The sequence below is a fragment of the Siniperca chuatsi genome, linkage group LG6 (genome assembly GCF_020085105.1).
Source record: "Siniperca chuatsi isolate FFG_IHB_CAS linkage group LG6, ASM2008510v1, whole genome shotgun sequence".
NCBI classification, from domain to species: Eukaryota; Metazoa; Chordata; class Actinopteri; order Centrarchiformes; family Sinipercidae; genus Siniperca; species Siniperca chuatsi.
This window is the reverse complement of record NC_058047.1, coordinates 12,548,503-12,572,226: the sequence shown is the minus strand read 5'-3', so window position 1 is coordinate 12,572,226 and position 23,724 is coordinate 12,548,503. Positions and strand designations below refer to the sequence as shown.

The 23,724-nt window shown below is 37.9% G+C and overlaps 1 protein-coding gene across 5 annotated transcripts in view; it reads right to left on the bottom strand.

Annotated features, from left to right (window-relative positions):
* Positions 1–23,724, bottom strand: part of LOC122877640 (adhesion G-protein coupled receptor D2) — a 93,143-nt gene that overhangs the window by 55,623 nt on the left and 13,796 nt on the right. For all 5 annotated transcript variants that reach the window (XM_044199458.1, XM_044199459.1, XM_044199463.1 and 2 more), the window contains exons 17-21: positions 22,188–22,290; positions 19,426–19,579; positions 19,163–19,296; positions 18,651–18,766; positions 16,409–16,529 (exon numbers count right to left, since the gene is read on the bottom strand). In XM_044199458.1, coding sequence (XP_044055393.1) covers positions 16,409–16,529; positions 18,651–18,766; positions 19,163–19,296; positions 19,426–19,579; positions 22,188–22,290 — 628 coding nt within the window. The remainder of the gene's footprint in view (positions 1–16,408; positions 16,530–18,650; positions 18,767–19,162; positions 19,297–19,425; positions 19,580–22,187; positions 22,291–23,724) is intronic.

Sequence of the window (23,724 nt, the reverse complement as noted above, 5' to 3'; positions counted from 1 at the left end):
GGGAATGTAAGGGTATTTCTACATTAACAGACAGCTGCTAGCCTGCCACTAACACTCTGGCAGAAGGCTGTAGACAGACATGTGCTACCTTTGTGACATATGGTATTGCCAACCACGTTTCTTTCAACTGGCAGTGAGGAGCGTTACTGGGAAGGCATAACACACACTATCCCCCTAAGACCCACCTGCAAACACTAATTGTGTTTTTAGGAATCCAGTTTCCAGGAATCAAACTCAGGTTTCTGTGGTGGTGGTGGGTAACACATTTGCCCCTGTGCTGCCTGTACACACGTCTCAGCTTACCATTTTTCTATGCAAGTGTGTCTAACCTGTGGAATGATGTTTTTTTGTATAAAGAGTGTACGCTTTGCTCAGGGAACAATGGATTGTTTTACCCTTGGTCTATTCTTTTTGAGCCGGTGTGCAGTGTGTCCAGTCATTCATATGTATACATTCGTAGGCATAAAAACAAATTTAAAATCACCTGACAGATACATGTGCACACATAAGCACACACACCTTACACATACACAGTAACGTTTGAACACAATACCTAAAATTGCACTGCTGACAAGACTGTGTTGCAGTGCCCTTGACTAACAATGACAAATTGATGCAATATGCAAAGTCTGAACAAGTTGCTTTTGGGCACAAAACAGGAAAAAGATTGCTCCAGGTACCATTATGGGATGCGTTTGTTCTCCTGTTTCCCAGCTGAGGTGAGCCGAGCTGAGGTTAATGAAGTGTCAAGATCAAGAAGTGTGTAGGTGAGTGTGTGTGTGAGAGAGAATCTTTAACTTATTTAGTGGTGTGAATTGTCAATGGGTGTGTGTTGTAATACATTATTGTGCTATATCTGTGACCTTGTATTTGTTAGGAATGTAAATGACTAGAGATACATTATTTGGATATGAAGAAATGATGCACATATACAAATTATTTCTAAATGTGAGCGGTAATATCATGTTTTTAATTCAGTGCGTGTACCTGTCACAAAGTTGTTGTTTTTTATAGACTAGATAACTGCAAGCAGAAAACAGAAATAAGAAATTGCAAAACAACCCCTTTTATCGCTTAGTACCCTCACAATGCAGCAGCTCTATGCACCTCTAGTGTCACTGTCTATCTGCTTCTGTATTGTAGCTTTGAAAAAGTCGAAATAATACCCAAACCATATGTTTTATCTTCAAAACTTCTTGAGGCAAAATTAAAAATGTCCAGTGCTGTAAATTTTTTGTTCTCTTTTTTCCCCCAAAATTAGGTACAAGTAAAACAAAAAGGTTTCTAGAATCAAAATGAATTTAAATAATTCACAAAACTTTTAAACTAAAATGTAAAATGTAGCTCAGAAAACTATACTGAATGAAAAATGAAGTCCTGACATTTACGAAAATGTACAATTTAAAAGAGGATCTGAAATAACCTTTTTTCTGTGTGAGTGTAATATTTGGATCGTATGTGTGGTTCTGTGTCTGTTTGTGTACAGACACATGCCTGCATAAACCCACTTCTGTGTGTATCCATATCTATGTATTTGTGTATGTGTGTGCGTACATGAGTGTGCGCATGTGCATACATGTGTGCCACCATGGTGGCAGGGTGTATCCATCATGATAAACCGGCAGACTCGGCGACTGTCACATGCAATCACACTTCACTACGGTTCGCAGGACTTCAAAGTGAAAATGAATGGTAGTTCATTGACATGAAGACTTCATATATCTTCGTTTTTTTGCTTTTCTCTCTCTTTTATTTTTTGGAGGAGACTTGTCTCTTTTCTCCCAGCCCCCTTTTGTTGTGAGGATCACTTGTGTTTTTGTCACTGTCTGAAATGCATGGTGGGACATATGGATTTAAAAAAAAAAAAAGAAGAAATCTTTCATCCATCATTTCTATCGGGTAATTTAAAATCTGTAACTCACAGGTTTTCACTCAAATCTGACAAGTTGCATAAAGAGGTTTTCAGGAATTGTTTTCCCCATATTTCCAGTCACAGTTCACAATTAAGATCACATTTACATATGGGATAGAGAATGTATGAGGGAAGTTGTGGTGGACTTAAAGCTGCATTAGTTTTTGTGTGACCACTAGAGGGCACAAAGACTCAGCAATGAGTCATGATTAGGGCTGCGTACCTTAAAAGGTATCGAGTACTGATACCCAGCCCTGGTCATGATACTACATCACCTTATCAAGTTCTTTGACTAAACAGAAACAGAGAAACATGGGCATCCCAGTGCAATCCTATTTATTACCACATGTCGAATTTCAGTCCGATGTTAGTCTGTTTTTTTTTTATTCACTTGCATTTAGCCTTTTTTTATTTTAACTTTTTTGCAAATTCACAAGAAAAATATGTCTCTTGTGAGATATTTGATTTCTCCACCATATTATGCTTGACTATTAATGTACAATTGACATTTGTGAGCTTGTGAGCTGAGAGTGGCTGCCTATGATTTTAATCTTTAACCAGGTGTAAAAACCAAAAAACTTAAACTAATATAATGGCAGATAGACAGACCAATAAACAAAAAACTTGTGTTTAAGTTTAACAATAAACCCAAAGTCATTGAAGGCTAGGTTGACTGAAGACTTGACTGTTGTTTTTCACTTTCACATCACAGGAAGTTAAAATACATTTAATTAAGCTTTAAATATTTAAAAAAAGAAAAAAATGCTCTTCAATGTCAATTAAGTGTAATACTGTGAATATGATAAAATTTTATCTGAACATATTCACTATTTCTGAATACCTCACAATTTCCAAAAAATAAACAATGGTGATGAAATGATTGATAGTAATGCAGTGAATGACGAATGATGGATGTAAAATGAATGAATGAATGTAAAAGTCTACATGGCATTAAGCTATAATTGAACATGGCAAGTGTTAAATGTGATAATCAAATTTGTAACCACTAGAAAGTCAAATGAGCCATAATAATGCCAGTGCTGCAGCAACTTTCTCGCACCACAGCAAGACTTGCCTTTAATCTAGTAATGACTCTGAAATGACACTTTGTTAAAAAACTGTTGAGATGAGGCTATAGGTCTCTCTGCCTCCCTCCCTCTCTCTCTGCCCTGGCCCAGGCCCTGCTCTCGCTCTCAAGCTGTTTGATTGGCACATGCTTTCACTTAATGAGGGATAATTACTAAGGAAAACAAGTGGGAGACCACATCTGCTCAGTGTAAAAAGAAGCCCAGGCCTGGTGCAATCTGTCAGACAGGGCTTTCAGGTTGTGTGTGAATGGTTTACCCACCATCAGCGGCCTCCCATTCCAACACAAGCCCACCAGGACCCTCCCTCCACCCTGTCCCGACAAGAAGCAGATTAATAGGAATCAGCATGTGGCTGTAAACACTCACCGGGAAGAGTGTATATCTGTGTGCATTGACGCGCATAGGAAATGACCCAGGGTATCTGTCGGTGACAAGCCAGAGGCCACAGCAGGAAGGGCAAGAGGCCATTGGGGACAATCAACATCAACATCCCAATCAGTGTCCTGCTGCCAGAGCTGTTGTTCCCCAGCTCCCATCGCCACTGTTTTGTTTACTTTCACACAATGCTATAATGGTAGTAAAATACACAGGTAGCCGCCCTGCTCCCAAGACACCTCCACATACTGCCCATAAATCCTCTCTGCATGGAATTTACATTGTGCTAAATGGTCTCTTAATGACCTGCCCATGTTTACAGGTAGTTGTCTTGATTATAGTCTAACGCTAGTACTGTAAATCAAAGTTTTAAAGGGGCCCTTGTCATTTTCAAATGGAGTTACTTACCCATGATTGGGTTTGGTTGTGATGTACTGTACACTCATCAATCATTTGGAAAACTATCAGTCAATCAGGATTTAGTATTTTGACTATTCTGTACATGAGGATATAAGCTTAATTTATGCTTGATGCTCTTGACAGCAGCCTCTAAACAAAGGATGATATTTCACATCTTGCACCACTTAACCTCTCCAACGTTGTACCTTTTCATTCATAAACAGGCATAAAAGTAAAAAGAAATCAATTTTTTTTGATTAGTCAGCAATATCATCTCACTTGTATTGCCAGCTTTGTTTTAAGCAGGTCCAAAGTATTTTCATAGCAACTAAATATCAAATCAAATTGTGTGACAGTCCTTGACAATTCCAGACATTAAATTTCTATATGCACATCAACACTTATAACCCACTTCTCTTTAGAAGTAGAGACAACTGATCCAAGTGGCCAGTCTAAAAAAAAGTTATTAGTTTATAATAGTCTAAACTAAGTTTTCAAATTAATTGAATAAATATTAATTTGTCTCAAGTATATTTGTTATAAACCATCTAATATTAATTTAACCTTGAACAGCAGTAGATTTGACAATAAAAATCATAAAAACGGAGTAATATGGGATTTAACAACAGTAGACCTTAATGGGGATCAATTCAGCTGCTTTTATTTGTTTTTAGGGTGGCCCCGTGTTTAATTAAACTGCACTGCCTCTATCATTTTATAAACCAGCTAGCAAGACAATTAACTATCTCCTAACTTGATAAAAAGCAGCACAACACAATCATATTTTCCATCTATTGAAATTATTTAAAAAAAGAAGAGAGACGTAGCAGAGCAGAGTTTATTTGCTTTAACCTTAATGCAGCAAAAAGAAAATGGCTCATATGTAAACTGGAACCAATATTTGACAGCCTTTTAACCTCCCGACACCCTCACCTCCCTGCTCCACCCCATCCAACCACCTCCCTGCCACCCACTAGAAGAACAACAGGGTTTTGCTTTCTTGCCCTGTGCTGACCCAGTTCTCACTAATTACCCGCAAAGTATACTTCAAAGCTGGGCAAATCTACAGATCTGCTGCAACGTGGCAGGGTAAGGGAAACCAGGACTATCCCAAACCTAGTCACCACTAGCCATCACTGCTTTGTGTGTGTGTGTTTGTGTGTGTGTGCACATGTGAAGTGATGTCAGCCAATACAAAAGGCAAGGCAGTGAACTTATAAATAGAATGGTCATTGTTTCGACATGGGTAATTTCGGGTGTCAGAGTTTTTCCTGACACTGTCGGCTGTGTGGATTGGATGAGGTGGGAGAAAGGGATGTGGAGGAGTGAGGTCATGAAGTTGGGAGTCAACTGATGGGATAACACCGCACACACACACACACACACACACACACACACACACACACACACAAACATAAAACCATAGACACACACATCACTAAATGCATCAAAGCACAGAAGAAAATACAAATACAAATGTGCAAATGAGAATACACTCTCTCTCTTTTTCTCCATCTCTCTCTCCCTCACACACACACGTACACCCACACACACACACACACACACAAGTGCAGACATACAGGTATTGTAGGGCACGGGCAAAGGGGATGGTTTGCTTTCTTATGACACAGGCTATTACTAAATTGAGCTGGCAGGTAATTCTAAGGCAAATAAATGCCAGCAGATTTAACACAAGGAGAGGTCTTAGGGGTGCCGGCGTGAGCAATGACAGGAATTCTCTCGCCTCTTTTGACAGGAAGCCTATTATTCTCACCACTTTATTTTCCTAGGCCAGTTTATAAAAACTGATCTCTCTGATAGTATTTCATCCCCCCTAAAAATCAGTCCTTCCTCATCTGAATTACCGCCGCTCCTTGCTCAATTTTGCTTGTCCAGCTCGTCACTCCCAGACTTAATATTTACAGTAGAAGAGAATATAGATTTTTTACAGCTTCTTTCACTGACTCCTTTTCAATTAATTCCAAGGGTACTTAGGTGACCATTTTTACGAGGGCTGTTCCGTACAAACCTAGATGCAAATATTTTTAATTAATACTTCTGTAAGAAATCCTCCCTACAAATAGCTGAACATACAGCATTATGAAATGAAACAGAGCTTTACTGTTAATGTTCAAACTTAAAAAAACAACAATATATACAGCAAAAATACAGCAATAGATGAAAAGAGACAAAAGGGAAAAAATAAGTACAAGTTAAGACAAAACACACTATAAATACACTACTTAAAAAAGTTGTGCTACATCCTCATTATAAGTGCCATCTCAGAGAAGCGTGGTGGGAGTCAGCGCTGACCTTGGTATCCCGTTTGAATATTGTTTTAATGCTGCAGTTGGTAATTGAGGATGCAACGCAAACAGTGGACTCTTTTTCAAAGGGAAAGTTATTTTCCCAGGCAATGGGAATGCAAACAATCATGTCGTGCATTTATTTGTTTGTTTTTCAACCCCACCTCATAATTATCCAAGACACTAATTAAAATATGGATTTATAAATAAATCTCCATGATTTTACCTATGACTACATTAACTTCATCACCATTGCACAGTTTTAATTCCTTAAGCAAACCCGTGAAAATCTTGTTGACAAATCTTAATTGCAATAACCTTATTAAATTATGTATTTTAAAATATAGAAGAAATATAAGTGTTTGGTGTGTAACTATGGGCTACTATTAATTAATTTGTGTAGTATAAGAAAGATGAATGAGCTAATTTAGTTCAAGTTCTGGAATTTTCAATTTTGAAAAACTAAAAACTTTTCAGAAGTCATTATTGGTGTATGAAGCGTATATACTGTGTGAGTGTGTATATATATATTATTTATTTATGTATGTATATAAGTATTTATATAGTACATAAACATTGTATTTGAAAGATTGAAAATTGTCCTATTAATCAGTTTGTCAGAGTATTAATCACCTTTGACAACATGATGTCAACAGAAAACAGCTAAAATGTGTCTTTACTTTTGATAGACATCCCCCAGACAAGAGCATATTATCCAGCATATTATTGCTTACTGTCCCAGTATATCCAGTAAACTCTACTCCACTGGGAGAGATGGCTGTTGTTTTAAATTGCGTGTGATGTGAGATACAGCCGACTCTGAATGAGGACGTCAAGGGAATATAGTTCCTGCTTTCTCAAACAATCAAAAATGAAAAACATTTCCCTCCTTAATCTGAGCGGTGAGAGGTTTGCCATGTGTGCGTGAGTATGCTCCTGCACGCGTTCTTGTATGTGTATGTATGCCTGTACAGTGTGTGAGTAGGCAGCAAGGACTGGGTTACAACCAAGGTTATACTGATATAAAGTTTGCTGATATTGGGCATTTAAATGAAAAATAATCTTTTCTCCTTGTGTGGTAACTTTACTTACTATAATCACCTATATCAGTGAATACACCAAAATTACCAATGTACAAAATCCTAGTGGATTTTCACATCAAAATTATATTCCTTATACGTTAAAACCTGCCTGTCATTCTTTCATTTTATTGTTTCTTGTTTTATGTTTTTTGTTTCATCTCTTGCTTACTGGCAGTAAGCATATTCCTCCTGTCATTGAATTGTTGTATTGGTTTACCTTGTTGAAGCAACTGTTTACCTTAAAATCATTTTAAAAAATGACACACAAAAAAACCGCTTCAAAAATAACATTGCTGTGTCTCAGTGTGGAGTTTTCATGTCCATTATGGTCTTAATGCTGTTTCACTGGCTTTTCTACCCTGTCAGCAATGACATAGTGGGGGAATCCTTGTAATTTCTGAGCATTAAATAAATCACATTAAAAAATACTAAACATTGGCAAAATATCAGCTACTGTAGCTCATTTACAGAAGTATTATTACTATCAATCCTCAAAAATCGGGCGAGCCTCAGTTACAACATGGTACAGCAGGAAAAAAGAAATAGGGAGGGGAAGCGGGAAAGGAAGAAATTGGCTTTGAATGGGCCGGTTGTGCAGGACCAGATGAGTGGACTGGAGATGACTGACTGGGAAACTGGATCCAAGTTCTGCTGTTTTTGTTCTTCTGCCAAATGAGAAATTAAAATAACTTCTAACTCCTTGGTCTGTAGGGGGTTGTGGGTAATGGTGACAAGTGGTTACACACACACACACACACACACACACACACACACACACACACACACACACACATTTACAATACTTATGAGGGCATTACATAAACAATTCAAGCTGGTCTTCACAAGACTGGAAGAACAGGATCACACATGGACACAGACACGCAAACCCCACCATCACCTCTTGGAGGCTTTTGGCTTATGCTTAGAACAAGCCAGCTAAAATTGCTTTTCATCCACTGGTTTGTTCTCTGTTTGCTCTCAGAATTTTTTTATTCTTACCTGGCCAATTTAACAGTGAATGCTCTCTAATTCTATATTTGACAGTATGGGGTTAGAGTTAAAGCAAAGGTTGAAATTATAATTTGTAGGGGGAATATTTTTGATGCACCAGCTTTTTAGGACGCATGAACCATACTGCTACGAGACAGCAGCAACAGCAAATCACACCTGATTAATAAGTGATAGTGTTAGGCAAAACAGAGACCCCAATATGGATCCACTTACATGTGATTTATTTAGTTTTCTAGTTCAACAACAAGTATGGAGATGGCTTTACTCTGGCTTTTACAAGAGCCTCAAAACTACAGGTTGACTCAAGGTAATATTAAGGGCACACTTTCTCCCACTTATAGTATATAGGAAAGTTTTTACTCTTGCCTACCACCTGTTAAGGCCTAAACACCTAAATAAGAGCTCCCCGTAAAAACCATCAGGCCTCATTCATAGATGTTGTGTTATTTTTACTCTGTTTGCAAAAACCATTTTTTAAGTAACAGAATTCTCTGTTACTTAAAAAATGTTACTTAAAAAATCCTACATCTGATTCGTGAAACATGTACAGATCACTGACTTGTTCTTATACATGTGAAAATGTTTTGGAATCAAGACTGATCTTGAAAAGCCCTTGCTGCTTGAAACATTTGTAAAATTCAATGTGCAGACCACCTCTGTTTTACCTCTGCAGGGGCAGAACAATTCCTTAACAATGGAGATGGGTCTGAGCGTGGTCTAATATCATGTGTATCCAGTGTTTCACATTAATTACCTAGACTGTTTTACACTTCTCATAATAACATATAAAGATCTCTAACATTGCGTTTTGCACCGTTGCTTCGGCAAAGCATTTCTAACCACGAGTCAGTCAGACAAAGTATCCGCGATAGTGGACAGTCTCCCCTCGCTCTACCCCTCACGTATGGAGGAACGCAGTGAGATCTAGAATGCATACATGAGGGGGCAGATCTTCGAAGTGGGAATGGTTATGGGTTGCAGAAGGCTGATACTGATAAGTTAACTAGTTTCATGTCAAAACTGACTGAAGTTTCCCCCAATTTCTATTTAGTAGAAAAGCCTCTGAAAGAGCAAGTGGGCCAACAATTCTTTTTAGTTACTCAAGATCTGACTGTGAAGATTAGGTTGGTCAGGAGCTCTTTAAAGCAGGGTGACCCACCACATCACAAAAAAAAAAGTCTCACATGCAAAACTAAAACTTCAGCAACACAACTACAATGTGGTCCAAATCAATGATTGATTGGAAATCAAACAATATCACAATATGATCATCATAATACAAGTCCACTGTAACTCAATTAACAATAATATTAAATAATCACCCAACCCATATAAAATAAACACAGTCAATGAAATTCAATGACGAACTAAATGCAAAGATCTAATTTTATCTCAGATTTTACAGATAGCTTTTTCCAGCTTCGGTTAGTGATAGTTAATATAACTGGCTTTAATGTAATATTTAATAAAAGACTGATAAACTCAGCCTGAGCTTACCTTTATCTTGTAGTGCCATGCTTTATGCATTAAGCTAAACTGGGAATAGAACCACTAGCTCCAGTAGTATAAATACAATTTTGTAGTAATTGAGCTACAGGACCGACAAAAAAGAAAAACCACCCCTTCTCAAACAATCACTTCAGATGATGTAAAGCATTGCTTACCCACACAACAAATCTCCCATATGGCAAAAATCAATAAGTAGAGCAACACTCTATTGATCATATCTATATCTTGGATACACTCTGATGTCATGCTCCACCAGCCAAGTGTGTGAGGGTGTTTATGGAAGTAAGAGGGTGCTGTATTTGTTTCAACGGAAACAATATTCATTTTGAAGCCTTAAGCTGTATTAAAACTATGCCTCAGGTAATTTTTCTGTGCATTATTGGGTGTCTAATACGGCTTTGGATGTTCTGATGTGAATCGTTGCATTATTTAACCCCCAAATTGAATTTGTGACTACAGACAACCTCATGGAAATGCAAAGAATGCACAGATGCAATATGCAACAAACTGTAATGCAATGTTGTTATTAATAAATGAAAGTACATTTTAAGAGGTGGGACTTTCAGATGGGGTGTAAAATAATTACACAGATTGACAGAATGTACTTGTTTGTCTGAAAAGGTCCTATATAAACCTGAAAGAGAGCTATTCCACTTCAAGCTGGTGACATCAGAGAGTGCGGTCAAAACTTTGTACCACTTTCTTTTGAAATTATCAACTACTAAACTAATATACAATTACTGCATTATTCATAGACATTTACAGTATTTCGTTTCTAAAGTAAGAGTTAACCCTGAGTGAAATGATAAATTTCACTTCTAAAGCTTTACTGAATGCCTGTAAAATCTTATTACCACTCACCAGTCTGTTCATTTCATAAGAAAAGCAAAAACATTGTCGTCATCAGTTCCTGTGATATAAAAAACCTTAAAGCGATAAGAATGAAATGGCTCGGATAAATTTGTTCATTGATTTCTCTCTATTTCCACACTGTAATGACAAGGGACAGGGTTGCCCTCCACAGGCAGCAAACCGACATAACAGAAATAAAAGCATACATTCTTGACAAATACCTTGCCTGCAAAGTTACCAAAACAAAACCACAGGGACTCACTTGTGCTCTCAACAACTTGCGGTCGACGATTGTTACCCTAACATTTTCTTTCCAACTCCTTAACTTCCTTCACCTCTCTACTTTGTTTTCTCCCTCTCCTTCTTTCTCTTTCCCCCACTGCCTCCCTCTACAGCTCAAAGTTATTGATAGTTTAAAGTTATGGGCTAATAATAAGATGGACACTGCATGGCCAGGAGCCTATTATACCCAGGTAATGGATAGTGCGGGGGTTTTGAATGACATTGCCCAGAGATTGGATGACAAAGGGTGGAGCGATTTATGGGCTACCCAAAGAGCCCCCTGTCCCCCTTCTCTCTCTTACACATGCACACACACACAAACACCACTCCATGCTATTTATTTCTAGCTTGATAAGGAAGCAGATGAGACATGCCTGTATTTATAGTGAAGATTGTTATAAAAACTACTGGCTCAGAGTAGGAAGTTGGAATCGACTCAGGGGAACAGCATATCCACTCAAAACTCTGTATGCACCTTGTTGTAGCTGTCCAATGCAAACTACATTAATACAATTTTGTATTTTTGATGTTCTTGGTTGAAATGAAGCGTGACATGACAACATTCATTTCAAAGATGCATGGTTGTTTTTGACAAAATCTGTGAAATCAATATTTCACCCCTTCATGATAAACACAGTGTTGTTTGACTGTTCAACGTTATTGCCTCGATCAAAACTGAGTTTGGTGAAAATACTAAAACATCAAAATAACAACAACATATCTCTCTAGCTGCATGAACTACAGACGCACAAATAAGGTGCTTCAAAATGACCAGCAGACTATGAAAAAAGTAAATGTCAAAATGCTCTTTTGACTTCTTGTTTTGTCACAGCCAAACATTAAACAACTTAAACAACATCTACATATCAGTGATGAAGTGGTAAAGTGTAATAGATCCATATATGTTCTGGATACTACTTTCACTCAAACTGAGCATCATCTGCCATCAATTAATGAAGCACAAATAAAAATCAAAAGCACTGGTTGCTAAGGTCAGTGCAGCAGACATCCATTTATGCCAGGTCTACAGTATGTTTGCTCAAAAGGGCCTGCTCAGGTCTATTTAGAGAAATAACAGCAACAGTAGAGACACTTCAGACAGTGTTGTCTGAATGGAGGGAAAGAGGAGCAGGGAGGGCATGAGGGAGTACAATGAAAAAGGCTTGTCAACATTATCTGTTTTATTGATTTAACAGTAAAGGCTTGCCGCTTAAGCTTTATGTTGCTTTGGCTTGGCCCATTGAAAATATAACAGCTGCAAATAAAAAACGATTTCCTAAAAAACTTGAGCGTTTTTATTTATTTTTATCTCCTGCCTACCAGCTCAGGATTTGCATGCATTATTGTTAAGGTTTCACACATTTCATCATCTTTATGAGTAGCCATTATGGTGAGACTACAGTATGTTCAACTGTGCTCTCCGTCCCAAATGGATCAATGGCATTGAAGAGGGCAAGACTGTCTTTTTCAGGACAACAGTGGTCTATTGTAATGCAGGGTCTAATTAACGTATTGGATCATTAAGGATAAGGAAAAAATGGCCCATGTTCCAACAAGACTAAGAGTCTACAGCCATGTGACGCTGTACTTAAGCCCATCAATGCTTTGACCTAAATGCTCACATCAGCATGCTAACATGCTCATAATGATAATGATAGCATGTTGATGTTTAATAGGTATCTTAGTCTAGTTCATCACCATCTCAGTTTAGTGTGTTAGCATGCTAACATTTGCTAATTAGCACTTAGCCTTACCGCTGAGGCTGATGGGAATGTCATGTCAACCTAAGTATTGGACAAACTAGATGGATGAAACTAGCTAGATGGAAGGTTAAGGGATCAATGTTTTTACAATTCATCCTGTGGGGACCATGAATTCACTGCAATCCATCCAAAAGAGATATTTCAATAAAAAACTAAAATGTCAACCTCATCGTGGCGCTAGGGGAAAGTCAGGGTATCACCAAATTCAGTAGGATCCTGAGGGGGCCATGAATCTCTGTACCAAATTATACAGCAATCAATCCCATAGTTGTTGAGACATTTCACTCTAACCAAAAACGTCAACCTACTGGTGCCGCTATAGCAAATGTCAGAGGATCACCAAAATCATTAGAATTTATCTTCTAGGGACCTTGACTATCTGTAGCCAATTTCATTGCAATCCATCAAATACTTGTCAAGATATTTCACACTGAACCACAAATATCAACCTCAAGGTGGTGCTAGAGGAAAAGTCAGGGGATTTTATGTGTTTTTATGTATTTTATCATTCACTGTGGTATTTTATTTCTCTCTGTGTGAAGCACTTTGTACTTAGTTTGATAAGTGCTCTATAATTATGTGTATTATTATTATTATTATTATTATTATTATCACCAAAGTCAGTAGGCTTCCTCTAGCTGCTAAACAAAATGACCTACTAAAGCAACAAAAAAGTTTATATTCTAACCCATTTTGATTATATATTTTTCCTTCTATTTGGCATGGTGTCTGGTAGATCTTTTCATGGGAGAAATCCTAAAAATGTGTGTTTTACACTTCCACTATGTTAAGAAAAAGTTGAAAAGGATCTTGTGTAGTTGTAATTAGAAGCCCCCCTGTCACCAATCATGGCTGAACAGGCAAAGAAAAGAATCCTACCTACAGAAATGTCATAGCTACATAAAATCAAAGGAGAACGTCAGTCACACACAGGATCTTGAGGATTACCACTTTAAGTGTCACTACACCCTACACAGACCAGAGAGCAGTGGGGTCAACAGAGTGTGTCATTGGAGCAGCTTGGTGCCTGGTAGGGTTCCTGTTGTGTCCTGACCTGTTGAGGCTTATTAAAGACATACTACATGGCTGTATTATGCCAGAGCAGCTGGTTATTACCAGGGGCTTCCTACAGCTACGCAGAAATCCAGACAACCCACACAAACCGACACACACACAAAACACATGTTAAATAATCTGGGATATTTTACCTATTTGAGGAATTTATTGGCATTTTCTTCCTTTGTGCAGCATGCATTACCAAAAGATGGAATAAGCAGTACAACAACAGGAGAGTAGCATGCAAAAGAGGTATTTTCTTAAAATTGGGTTGTTAATGTTTCTGAGAAGAAATGTTGCTGAGAAGAGATGTTTGAGGACCAGGTCTTAAAAAGGAGGCATCAGTTGCAAACTTTTGCTACACTCAAGGTTTTGGCAATAGTGGCATCACTACTGAATGTCACTTCTATGTATTACATCAGTAAAACAAAATAAATGCCACCAGCAAAATAATGGAAATGTATAATTTTGTTATAGCCTAAAACAGAGACAATAACTGTGCATATTATTATTGGTTGGATGACTGTTTTTCAAAATAAAACCACATAACCAAACAGAAATCACCAGACTTGACACATCTCCACAAATACAATTGTATCTTATATAAGCACATCATCTGCATTTTGCTGTATTGTTGTCCGATACTGTAATTGGCATATTTTTTTAAAAAAGGGACGAGGCAAGTGATGTGACTAACAGGATAAGAAAAGATAATGATTAATCAACACACCTGTTTTCCGCTGTTACAATTAAGTCAAGAGAGTCAAACAGATTGGCAGAAAGACAGATGAACAGACCAAGACCAATAACAGACCAAGAGAGGTAGGCAGATAAACAAACACAAAGACTGCTGACAGACAGGTGGACAGCTGAATGAACAGAGACTCACAGACAGACAGATATATGAAACAGAATAGAAATCCATATGATGTGTTAACATGTGAAGCAGTGAAGTCATATAATAAGAGCCCAGAAAAACCTTCTGTATTAATTACTGTCGACATGGAAAAAATATAATTCGATATGAGAGGGAAACAGAAACTATTTATGGCAACCAAGGGGCCTCGCTTAATGATCAGACTGCAGCTAAAACCTCTATTGATTTTCTTGTTAAATATACAGCTCAATTAAAGATACAGCTGATTAAAAGACGACTACAAATCGCAACGGTGGATCTCGACCTGCTGGGGTAATGTGAGGCCGCCTGCCACAGCCAGAGAATTGCATGATTTCACCCTCTTCTTCTCCCTCATCACTGCAGTGCTGTGGGAAATTAGACTACACAGGTATTACTCTTTTTCCATGTGAAAGCCAATATTTCTCAAAGTTGTAACCATTTTCAAATGGAGCTGTGATGCCCACAAATATACTACTTGTGACAAAACGACCCATTGAATTTCAGCACTAAAAGCATAAAATCAACGCTGATAAGCCACAAACAAAAATAATGCTGACCTCTGAATACATTAAGCAGAAATAATCAAAAAAACAATACAAATCGACTTTCCTTGTTAAAATGAAGCACCTGCTTAACACAAGCCAGACCAAGGCTCTTTTTTTCCCCTTTTCTGCCTCAGCCTTGTCACTGACAAATAAAAACCTTGACAGTCTGTGTACCCTAACCACGAGAGAAGGGCAGAATTACAATGTATAATGGAAAACCTTTCTGTTTCTCATTGAAGACAAAAAAAGCAGTTGTTAAGTCTATAAACTATGGAAGTTTTTTTAAGTTGCTCACAAGTTTTAGCTGTGGAAATATTTTGTCTTAAATATTTTCAGATGAATGGTTGTTTTGAAGAATGTCCAGGTAGCAAAATTCAAGTTGTATTTCTGTTATCAGTAGTGCTACATCTGAGAGAGAGTGATGCATGCTTGGATGATTCATGTATTTCAAAAGCCCAGTTAGTCATTTTTTACAATATAAATCACAAGTATATTAACATTTGTAAAAAAATAATAATTATTATTATATACATATATATACTGCTTTCTCTAGTTTCCCTATAGTTAGACTTTGTATTAAAATAAATCAATAATGATAAGTTCCATTGTTACACGGCTTTGCTGAATACTCAATTCTGATTGGTCAATTACTGATTGGTATTCTACAGTCTGTTATTTCTGAAGAGCAGAGAGCTGCTTTGACTAACAGACTGTTGCTATGGACGCAGTTCTGATCATGACTGACTCTGGAGTCCAATCATATCAATCCACAGAAAGAAGTCCTGTGGCAAAAAAACATTTTAAAATCATTTTTAAATCAATATTTGGTGTCAAATTATTGATTTCTTTAGTAAGTATCTGTGTAATAAGCGGGATAATGTACAGCGAGCCAGTCATTATTGTAAAATTAATCCCAACAGGGTGCTGCAGGTCTAGAATCACCCTGTCGGGGTTCATTTTGCAATAATGACCGTCTCACTGTGCATTATCCCTTACATACTGCATTTTTTTAATTTTAGTAGTTGGGCCACCGGTATGTTTACATTTGGATCACAGATTGTGCCCTTAAATATATGCTATTATTTTTTCTTTTCTATTGATTCTTGCATTTCTCTGTAATCAGGTAAAGACCTTGTATGACCAAAAAGTCAATCTTTCAAATAATTGGCTAAAATAATTTTGCCTTCATATGACTGTTAAACTTATTTTTTGTCTTTGTAGAGGTTTTAAAATTTTTGAAAGGGGCACAGAACTCCCTCGTTTTTTTTTTTTTTTAATGTGAATATTACTTACGTTTCAAGATTTACACTCAATCTGTGTGTGTGTGTACCTGCAGGGAGTTGAGGAGGATGAAGATGTAGGCCATGACAATGGAGAAAGGCACCAAGACGCCACACAGCCATGTTAATCCGAGGATAGGCAGCAACACCAACACTGCTTTCACTGCAGCCCTGTGGTCACACATGCACACACACAGAAACAATTCACAGCATAGAAATGTAAGCATATGCACATGCATATTGGCAAACATACAAACACGAACACATAAAATTAGAATCAAGCACACACCATAAAGACTCTGAACTGATTGACTGGCTGACTGAGCTGAACTTACACCACACCAGATAAAATTAATTGAAGTATTCCCTAAAATTCTCCTTCCTCCCTGACTGTCCTGAGCTCAGTTCTGGGTTTCTCAACTTTTCAGTTCTTTTTGGACAAAACTGAGCGGCTTTGGCAGGCTGGTTGTTCCATATACAACACTGTGCGGCTGGGAAGGCTCATGGGGTGACAACTTCCCACCTTAAATCCGCCTTAATTCTGTTTAGAGTGGAATTATCTTCCCGCTCAGGTGACCGCCAAACCGCACCAGCTGTGTGTGTGTGTGTTTGTGTGTGTGTGTGACATGGTGGGCGGCGAGCCCTAGTTTATTCAGCGGAGGAATGTGTTTGAGTTTCCGCGACGGCTGCCACCCAGGGGTGCCAAATGGTTCAAGGCCTGCTTTGAAAACTTTCATAAAGCACCTACTGTGAGCCCCGGTGGGCTAAGGTAGTGAAAAAACATCATACACTTTAACATGATTTTCACTGATAGGATATACATATACAAGCCTACTGGGGGAAATCTACTGGATCACACGCAGCAGCGTTTCATACTGATGAGCTTACACTAGTGCCAAAACAAGGAAGCGAAAGACAATGATAAAGACAGTAGTGATAGGGCTTGGTATTGTTTCTGCATAGACATTGCAGTGCAATAGTCACAAAGAACGCAATGTAACAAGTTTAGCCATGGCCAAGGTCTAGTCTATCTGATAAATAACTTAGGCTGATTGAATTACATTTTGATTACTGGTTTTGCATGCTAACTCTGCCTGCACTTTAAATGACTAACCACAATCCTTCTCAATCATTCCACAGACAGACAAAGAAAAAATAAAGCAATCAAACAAGTGTATTATGTGAATTCATATGGAGCTACAGAAGTTACATGTTACATATAAAAAATATGTGGTTTTATATTGTTATATGTGGTTTTATATTGTTATATTATTTTTCATTATCATTCAGCCCTAGGCAGCAACAAGTAATTGATGATTAAATAATATATATAAAGCAATCAAACAAGTGTATTATGTGAATTCATATGGAGCTACAGAAGTTACATGTTACATATAAAAAATATGTGGTTTTATATTGTTATATTATTTTTCATTATCATTCAGCCCTAGGCAGCAACAAGTAATTGATGATTAAATAATATATATAAAATGTAAAATAATATATATATATGCTTGCATCCCACCATTGCAAGGGATCATAAATTCTTCAATCCAAATATTTTAGAGAACATTTTGGAATATCAATATTCGAATTAGGGCTTGATCAATATGGTTTCCTTGAAGGACAGTAAAAGTGCTGCTAATTTTGGACTGCAGCTGCTAAGAGATATTTTACATTGATATTATACATCTTCAACTCATTCTCAGAGACTTCCCTCCTAAAATGTAATAATAATCATCTTCATAATAATAATATGCACCACTACAACTGCCACTGCCCCTATTTCTATTACTGACAGTAATAATGTTTTTCAAATCAAACATTCCTACTACTGCAAGAAAATCTGTATAAGGATGAGACAGATAAAACAGTTTTGATGAATTCTACGATATTTATGCAATGTTTCAGAAATAATACTGTGCCAAAACATTGGAACTAAATTAAATGACAGGTCATTAAGACGTTTTAAATTTGAAAAAGCCAATAACACATCAAAAAACTCACATCTGAATAATTTTTGTATCTTGTCAACACTGAAAGATATTACAACACTAAGACCTGAGATATTTAAAGCATTACGAGTGGTTGACGCTTGAAGCCACAACCATTCAAAATCCTATCTTGTTTGATAAATGAGGCATGCGGTTTTAAAATGACAAATCCAATATAAAATCTTCCAGCTACTTTTTATTTGACGCCTAGTGACTACAGCTTGTCTGTTCGAAGGCCTGGGGCCCAGGTGAATAATCTTAAAAAAGAGGACAAATGGCGCCTCCTTGTGGTTTGTACCTGATTTGCTCATATGTTTGTTCCACAGGACTGGTGCCCATGGCCAACATGATGGACCTTCTCTTGGCTGTAGAGATGGTGATGACCACCACCCTGGTCAGTACCATGATATTCACCTGAAAAAAAGGGAGGATACAGATATGAGAGGTGGCAATGGCAAAGTGACGGAGAGATGAGCAGAGAAGGGGTGCACTGAGATGAGAGAGTAAAGAAAATACAAATCAAAACAGTGAAAAAAAGATGAGGAGGAGAGAAATACATGTTGACATGTCTATGGGTAGGAGATTATGGGAGAGGAAAGGAAAGAGTAAACAAATAGAGAAACTTATGCAACATCGATAGGATACATCATACCATTTCTTGTTGATAATAGTTTCCATATTCAAACCTAATGTGGAGCTCTACAGGACAGAATTAAAAGTACACAATGGCTGAATGCACCTTGTATTTTGTGTTTTAACCAGTTCAGCCTGAACAGACTATATGATATGATTAGGATTTCATTTTCTGACCATGATGATGAAGATGACAGGCCCAGCAAAGCCCCAGATAATGCCATTCTGGACACTGAGCCAACAGTAGCCGTCGGCTGAGTATTTGCCTGAGGCTGATGCCAGCGTGATGGTGACTATCAGCACCGGCAGACCTGGAGGGAGGGAGGGGAAAAAAGGAAAACAGGAGGAGAATAAAGGAGAGGAATAAAAGTAGCAAGACATAGATGGACATTCACTGCACATGTGAAGAGAGTGATTTGGCTATTGTTAAGACGTTGTACCCCAGCCGATGAGATAGTAATATTTCATGTGTCGGTCCTCGCTTAGGTTTACTGCGACCACTTTGCTCCAGAGCAGCAGACCCTCCACCAGCATCCAGCTAAATGCTGCCATGAAGAAAAGATGAAGCAGTGCCGCCACAAGTGTACACGCCACCTACAAACACACCAATACAGTCATGTAGACAGATACATGTTACATTTCAAGCATTCAGGTTCGGCTCCTGAAGCACACGCCTTAACAGTAAAGTAAGTAGAATTAACCTACACTTGCCATTTCACAAACATACCAAGCAACTAGTCTCCTTTTTGGTAGTGCATATAAGGGAGGATTGGTTTATTGCACATTACTCTGGATTTACCAATATTCACATCATTTGCAAGGGTCACTTTAATATATGCAAATACACATCTAAGATCTATACATGTATATTTTGAAACTGAAAATAATTAGGTTTTCAGAAATAAAAGGACGTGTTCCACAAACAAATGAGAATCAACTCTATAGATGTCACAAATTACTCGTCTGACACTACTATATATAAAACTTAAACCTTCACCCCCGCGGGTGGTCTCATCCTTCGAGCTCGGGTCCTCTACCAGAGGCCTGGGAGCTTGAGTGTTCTGCGCAGTATCTTTGCTGTTCCTAGTACTGCAGTTTTCTGGACTGAGATGTCTGGTGTTCTTCCAGGGATCTGCTGTAGCCACTCCTCCAGTTTGGGGGTCACTGCCCCAAGTGCTCCGATGACCACGGGCACGGGCACGGGCACGTCTTGACCTTGGGGTTTCCAGTCCATACTCCGTGCAGATTTTCCTGTACACAATGCCAGCCACTTGGTTATGGCGTTCCATGTATGCTTTCTGGATTGTCTCAGGGGCCTCTTTGCACAGCCTACACGTTGGGTCTTGTCTGGTGTGGTAGATCTGGGCCTCTATTGCTCTGGTGCTCAGGGCCTGCTCCTGCGCAGCCATGATGAGTGCCTCTGTGCTGTACTTCAGTCCGGCCTGCTCTAGCCATTGGTAGGATTTCTTGATATCAGCCACTTCAGTTATGTTCCGGTGGTACATCCCATGTAGGGGTTTGTCCTCCCATAATGGTCCCTCCTCCAGCACCTCTTCCTCTGTTCCCCATTGCCTGAGACATTCACTGAGCACATCATCTGTTGGGGCCTTATCTTTGATGTACTTGTGGATCTTGGATGTTTCATCCTGGATATATATATATATATATATATATATATATATATATGTATACACACACATATATATATATATATATATATATATATATATATATATATATATATATATATACACACACACACACACACACACACACACACTAGAAGAACAATTTAGAGCAGAGTGGATGGGAAGCATTTCACTTTCAATTGCCAAAAAAAAGATAGGCGTGGCTTCTGTCTTGAAACACACACACAAATACAAAATGTCAGAGGTTAAATAACTATATGTTGCTGATGGATTGTTTAAGGGCAGCTCATGATCGTGGGTGATGAATGAGGTGGCAGTGGTCACTAGTACCCCATTTACATCACTTACAACACCAAATGTAGAAATTACTGTTTGTTGATGGATGCTTTTAGGAAATGGATTCTATGTTAAGGAAATTTCCATCTCCAAATCTTATTCATTATGTAACAGATTTTACAGTATGTTTATTCTAATGTGACATCATCATTAGATGAATATATATAGGATAAAGAGGACAATGGTAGGAGAGTAGAAAAAATGTTAATATCAAATAGAACCAATATCATTGGTATAATGAAAGAATGACCATACAATATCTATTATATTGCAGATTAAGTCCCTGCAACTACCAAATATGTCAAGCAACATCAATATATCCCATTGAAGCATCCTTTGCAAAACACTGAGGTCATCCATATTAATTCATTAATTCATTGTAAATAGCTCTGGATTGGCCCAAACCATGTGTTAAAAACATTGTTAAATCTGAAAAATTGCCTTTTTGATGGTCAGTCAGCCTATATATACACATATGAAACCATTTGATGAAATTTCAACAAGCGACCACCTGCCCCCAGGGGTAAAGCCCACCCTGACATGACCTGGGGTCAAAGGACCAGGGGTCAAACCAACTACAGGCCATTGGGTGACTACTGAGAGACTGAACCATGTGTTTTAGCTGATGGATACGACATTAGTGGCCATTCATGTAACATCCAATGCAAAAGCATTTGTTTTACTAGGAACCCCAGTATGGATTTGGATTTCAGGTCTCATTAAGGTAGTTATTAAAAACACAGTGCTGTGGGTTAACATTTCAATGTATAGGAAGGTACACAATAGCATAAAAGCCATTTCAAATTTCATTATCTAGCCAAAGAAAGCTTGTGCTGCACATGCCATGGATAGTGAAAAAAATGGGTATTGAGAGGATTATAATATTTAAAATTGTTTTTGAAGTCTTGATTTATATTACTTGAGTTTATTTTATTATGAAAATATTTCTACTAATTGTTGTTTTAATATTTTTTTTTAAAAAAATGTGCTTACTTGTATCTAAACAAAATAAGTTGTGAAGTTGCTCCCATTTTAAACTTCCAACTTCAACTGACGATCTATTTTTCATGCACAGACTGACAAAATCCAACATACTGTATGCATCAACAGTTACTGTTGGTAATTCACCTTAATTTGTCCCCTGTCTGCCCCTTGGTATAACATTAAAACCCATGTATTGGTAAATAAAATCAGATGTTTTAGTTGTCTGCCAGTACCTTGTTGTGAATGGCTGAGCCGCTGCAGAGCAGAATCACCTGGGCACAGATCAGAGCAATGAACAGGTTCTTATGGATGGACGTCCTGTCAGATTTGGGGATACTATGGACAGAGGCAAGGATAACTTAAAATTTTTTGACAGATCTTGTCTTAAAATGAGATATGGTTAGGGTTAGTGACAGTATTACAACACAGTGATAACAAAAATGTAAACAACAAATGCAAGCAACCAACTGAGGTTGAAAACAATTAAAACAAAATGATGGATGAATGAAAAATGGAAAAGGAAAGGCCACGATGTTATCTAATAAAATTATAGCTGTATTTATTCTCAGCTATGCCTTGAGCTGAGTATTATTAGCATGTTAACATGCATGTGGACATTTTGCATGTAACACTCTCAAAGCAAAGCTGAGGCTGACAATAATTCAGTTAGTTAGTATCCTGTCATACACTGAATTAATAGACAAGTGTTCATTTTGTAGTGCTGGTGGCTGCTAGCCCTGCAAAAGTGAGGGGATCACAAAATAGGATTCATCCTCTGGCAACCATGACCATCTGTACCAAACTTCATAGCAATCGATGACCACAGTGTTGGACTAATGGACGGGCTAATTGATCAATATTTCTGTTGAGTGACTAAAAATCAGTAATATCCAAGGCTATAAAATGACCTGACTCTGATTAGCTTTGAGTGCTTTGAATCAGTTTATGGATTCTACTGCCACCCTGTTGATTGTGTTGCTGTATCATAACAGATTTATGTAGTTTGTCATTTATTCCTTTCATACTATTTTTGGTTTGAGGGTGAGATGTGTCTAAGAGATTTTAACATGTCACACTTAAACTTACAATTTGCAACTACTGTTTCAATTTGTTTTTCAGTATGTTTCATTGTTGGGCTGATATCTGATCAATATTATACTGAAAGGTAGTGTATGTATGGCTCATGTATCAGATAGTCTCACATTACAGTAACTCTGGAAACAAACATATTCTGTCTTTAAATGGCATCAATAGGTTCAATATTTCCATTTCAGGGTTTTACATAACATAAATGAAACAGACAGCTTAATCTGCTTTAGAGAGGTAAATGAACTGAAGAGCCTCTCATTACCTCCTGATGGATTCAGCCTATTTAGACTAATTTCATATCTGCATGACTGCTTGTGACCACCATAATTTCATGGTGTGATTATGTATGCATCTATGGACATGTGTACTTCTAATCTGTGTGTGTGTGTGTGTTGTGTGTGTGATGCATGTGCGTGAAATGCATGGCTGCACTCTCTGATTTCAGGACAGTCATAAATCGTCAGGGCAGCTCCTCTCCAGCTGATTGTGATCCCTCAGTGACCCTTATGTTAATTAACGGCTGCAGGATGCTGCCATAAACCTTCAGAGTGGACTCACATTTAGACCACAGTAATTACTGGATTAGCACTAGTCAATACTCATAGCAGCCTTAAGAACGGAGAACGAGCAATACAGTGCCAATAAGTTATCTCTCTCTTTTTAGTGTAGAGAATGTCACAT